Genomic DNA, 5,000 nt, shown 5'->3' on the forward strand with positions numbered 1-5,000 from the left:
TACTTGGACCTATCCTGTTTCTGATATACGTAAATGATCTTCCAGAGGGTATAGACTCATTCCTCTCAATGTTTGCTGACGACGCCAAAATTATGAGAAGGATTAAGACAGAGGAGGACAGCTTGAGGCTTCAAGAAGACCTGGACAAGCTGCAGGAATGGTCGAACAAATGGCTGTTAGAGTTTAATCCAAGCAAATGTAATGTAATGAAGATAGGGGTAGGAAGCAGGAGACCAGATACAAGGTATCACTTGGGAGATGAAATACTTCAAGAGTCCGAGAGAGAGAAAGACCTGGGGGTTGATATCACGCCAGACCTGTCCCCTGATGCTCACATCAAGAGGATAACAGCAGCAGCATATGCCAGGTTGGCTAACATAAGAACGGCCTTTAGAAACTTGTGTAAGGAATCTTTCAGAACATTATATACCACATATGTCAGACCAATCCTGGAGCATGCGGCACCAGCATGGAGTCCATATCTAGTCAAGCATAAGACTAAAATGGAAAAGGTTCAAAGGTTTGCCACCAGACTAGTACCCGAGCTGAGAGGTATGAGCTACGAGGAGAGACTACGGGAATTAAACCTCACTTCGTTGGAAGACAAAAGAGTTAAGGGGGACATGATCACCACATTCAAGATCCCCAAGGGAATTGACAGGGTTGATAAAGACAGGCTGTTTAACACAAGGGGCACACGCACTAGGTGACACAGGTGGAAACTGAGTGCCCAAATGAGCCACAGAGATATTAGAAAGAACTTTTTTAGTGTCAGAGTGGTTGACAAATGGAATGCATTAGGAAGTGCTGTGGTGGAGGCTAACTCCATACACAGTTTCAAGTGTAGATATGATAGAGCCCAATAGGCTCAGGAACCTGTACACCTGTTGATTGACAGTTGAGAGGCGGGACCAAAGAGCCAGAGCTCAACCCCCGCAAGCACAACTAGGTGAGTACACACACACACACAAACACTAAATGTCTTTGTGTGCTATGCTAAAATTATGAGAAGGATTAAAACAGAAGAGGACTGTTTGAGGCTTCAAGAAGACCTAGACAAGCTGAAGGAATGGTCGAACAAATGGTTGTTAGAGTTTAACCCAACCAAATGTAATGTAATGAAGATAGGTGTAGGGAGCAGGAGGCCAGATACAAGGTATCATCTGGGAGAGGAAATTCTTCAGGAGTCAGAGACGGAAAAAGACTTGGGGGTTGATATCACGCCAGACCTGTCTCATGCAGCACATATCAAGAGGATAACATCAGCGGCATATGCCAGGCTGGCCAACAGAAAATGCAGTCTGCCCACCCTTCTCTTTCCTGCCTAATTTGTGTTGCTTGGTCATAGCAACACAAATTATCACTATTAGGATTGTGAAGCACGATTTACCATCCCTGAACCCATGCTGGTGGTGTGTTATAAAGCTGTTTCCCTCCAAATGCTCTATGAGCCTTTTCCTCACAATCTTTTTCCATCACCTTGCATGGTATACAAGTTAGGGAAACTGGCCTGTAGTTCAGTGCCTCTTGCCTATCACCCTTTTTGTAAAATGGGACTACATTAGCTGTCTTCCAACTTTCTGGTAAGTCTCCCGTTTCCAGTGACCTGTTATACACCATAGAGAGTGGCACAATTAGTGCTTCTTCACCTTCTTTTAGAATCCACAGTGAGATTCTGTCAAGCCCAACATCCTTTGACACATTCAGCTCCAACAGATTCCTTTTGACCTCATCACTGGTGAGGTAAAATTCCTCTAAGGTTGTTCGGTTTGCCTCCTCATTTAGTGCAGGGACTTCTCCTTGTTCTATTGTGAAGACCTCCTGGAATCTCGTATTGAGTTCTTCACACACCTCTTTGTCGTTCTCTGTGTATCTGTTCTCCCCTTTTCTCAGTTTCATCACTTGTTCCTTCATTGCTTTTTTCCTCCTGATGTGGCTGCGGAGCAGTTTTGGTTAGGTCTTGGCTTTACTCGCGATGTCATTTTCATACTGTCTCTCTGCTTCTCTCCTCACTCTGAGGTACTCATTTCTGGCCCTCTGGTATCTCTCCCTGCTCTCTGGTGTTCTGTTGTTCCTGTAGTTTCGCCATGTTCTTTTACTCAATTTTGGCTCGTGCATCTAGCTGCTTCCTGTGAGGTTACTGCATTCATTGCAACTTCCTTGACTGTGGACATTGCTCCTGGGCTCATCATCATTTCAGCAAAGGTGGCACCCTTTGTAGGGGTCCCTGCTATTGCTACATCTCTTGGTACCTGGGGGTTGGTCCCCTGGGCCACAGTCCGAGGAGATCCTGTTTTTAGGTTTGTTATCTCCTCTTGCGCTGCACTTAGTTCATTCTGCAGTTTATTTATGAGTCCTCTCATGTCTTTCAGTTCCTCAGTGATTTCCCTCCATGCACTAACAGTCATCTCCATGTATGGCTCATTCACTCAGTCTGTCTAGGTCATCTTGTGTGTGTGTGTGTGTGTGTGTGTGTGTGTGTGTGTGTGTGTGTGTGTGTGTGTGTGTGTGTGTGTGTGTGTGTGTGTGTGTGTGTGTGTGTGTGTGTGTGTGTGTGTGTGTGTGTGTGCGTGTGTACTCACCTAATTGTGCTTGCGGGGGTTGAGCTTTGGCTCTTTGGTCCCGCCTCTCAACTGTCAATCAACTGATGTACAGATTCCTGAGCCTACTGGGCTCTATCATATCTACATTTGAAATTGTGTATGGAGTCAGCCTCCACCACATCACTTCCTAATGCATTCCATTTACTAACTACTCTGACACTGAAAAAGTTCTTTCTAATGTCTCTGTGGCTCATTTGGGTACTCAGCTTCCACCTGTGTCCCCCTTGTTCGCGTCCCTCCAGTGTTGAATAGTTCATCCTTGTTTACCTGGTCGATTCCCCTGAGGATTTTGTAGGTTGTGATCATGTCCCCCCTTACTCTTCTGTCTTCCAGTGTCGTAAGGTGCATTTCCCGCAGCCTTTCCTCATAACTCACGCCTCTTAGTTCTGGACTGTGTGTGTGTGTGTGTGTGTGTGTGTGTGTGTGTGTGTGTGTGTGTGTGTGTGTGTGTGTGTGTGTGTGTGTGTGTGTGTGTGTGTGTGTGTGTGTGTGTGTGTGTGTGTGTGTGTGTGTGTGTGTGTGTGTGTGTGTGTGTGTGTGTGTGTGTGTGTGTGTGTGTGTGTGTGTGTGTGTGTGTGTGTGTGTGTGTGTGTGTGTGTGTGTGTGTGTGTGTGTGTGTGTGTGTGTGAGTGTAAAAACAAAAAGTTGATTGACTGACAGTTGAGAGGCGGGCCGAAAGGGCCAGAGCTCAACCTCTGCAAGAACAACTAGGTGAAGTACACACACTGAGTGCTCACTGATGATGGCATACTTCAGACACAACTTCAAAACAAAATGACCTGAGATAACCCAAAGAGTTCATGGACAAGTGAAGGAATTGATTAAAAGTAAACAGGGGGGAGCATGAAATTAATACTCTTCACTCTCAAGAACAACTATTTGTGTTCACCTGTACACACACAAGTGCAGAAAGAGTGCCACAACACTTGCTCTTACTAACCTTCTCCCGTGCAAGCCTTGCTGAGGCGTGAGTGAGGGTGTGGGGTGTTGAGGGCGGGGTCATGGAGGGCCAGGAAGAGTGCGTGGGCGGTGTTGTGGAGACCATGGTGGAGGAGCACGGCCCGCGCCTGACCCGTCTTCCCCACGGCTACCACAACCGTCTCTGGCAGCTGCAATAATCCCCACTGCTCTAACAACCTTTTAATGTCAAATGAAAGGAAATCACTGTTAACTCACATTCTTTTAGCGATAAATTAGTTATTACATTAGATAATTTATGTTTGAACTGAAGTCGTACCTGTCATATATATATAAATAAAAATGTAATGTTCGTTTGTTCAAAATCACTAATCTCCGAAAGTTCTTTACTGCAGTGTAGACTGCAGTGTGGAAACCTCCGCCCTTCGTGATCCAGCCTGTACTCCTCTTGACATGCCAGAAAATATTCTGAGGAAACTACTCCAAGCTTGTACTAAAGAGGCACCCTTGTTGAGCCCGGATGGGCACATGTATAAGCAAGTAGATGGGGTCGCCATGGGTTCTCCCCTAGGTGTCCTGTTTGCAAACTTCTACATGGGTACCATCGAGCAAAAAGTCTTAGTCGACATGAACTTGAAACCGGCCATATACTGCAGGTATGTTGACGACATTTTTACACAGGTACCTGATGTCAGACATCTGCAGGAGCTGAAGGAGGCATTGGAGCAGAGTTCCGTGCTGCGTTTCACTTACGAGATGGAAAAGGATGGGAAGCTGCCCTTTCTAGATGTAACAGTCATGGAAAAGGACAGAGGTTTCCACACTGCAGTCTACACTAAGGAAACAAACATAGGAATGTGCCTAAATGCCAACAGCGACTGCCCTGACAGGTACAAGAGGAGTGTTGTTAACGCATATGTCGACCGTCCTCTCAGCCACAGCTCAGAATGGAAGCAAGTCGACGAAGAACTCTGTAGGGTAAGGCAGGTCCTAGTCAATAACGGCTTCTCCAATGGTTTCATCGAAGACATCATAAGAAGGAAAGTGAAAAGCCATGCAACCTCTGAAGAGACAACTAACACAACACCTATACCCCCTATTAGACTATTTTACAGGAACTTCTTTTCCACAGCTCATAAAACGGAGGAAAGGGTCCTGAAAGATATTGTTAATAGAAACGTTATCCCTACAGACAAAAATCAGAGGATACAACTGACGATTTACTATAAAACCAGAAAAACGGCCAGCCTTCTCATGAGAAACTCTCCAGACACAAAACAGAACGCTTTAAAAGAGACTAACGTCGTCTATGCCTTCAAATGCCCACTTGGGGACTGTAAGCTCCAAAAAAACCAGTATATAGGCAAGACAACAACATCTCTTTCTAGGCGTTTAACGATGCATAAGCAACAGGGCTCCATTAAGGAACATATAATCTCTTCCCACAACCAAACCATCGCCAGAGAAATCCTAGTAAAC

General features: G+C 45.5%; 1 protein-coding gene across 1 annotated transcript in view; it reads right to left on the bottom strand.

The window, feature by feature from the left end:
• Positions 1 to 5,000, bottom strand: part of LOC138369465 (glutamate receptor-like) — a 130,568-nt gene that overhangs the window by 45,865 nt on the left and 79,703 nt on the right. The window contains exon 6 of the mRNA XM_069332718.1: positions 3,544 to 3,740. Within this exon, the coding sequence (XP_069188819.1) occupies positions 3,544 to 3,740 (197 nt within the window). The remainder of the gene's footprint in view (positions 1 to 3,543; positions 3,741 to 5,000) is intronic.

This window comes from Procambarus clarkii, chromosome 28 (genome assembly GCF_040958095.1).
Source record: "Procambarus clarkii isolate CNS0578487 chromosome 28, FALCON_Pclarkii_2.0, whole genome shotgun sequence".
Lineage (NCBI taxonomy): Eukaryota > Metazoa > Arthropoda > Malacostraca > Decapoda > Cambaridae > Procambarus > Procambarus clarkii.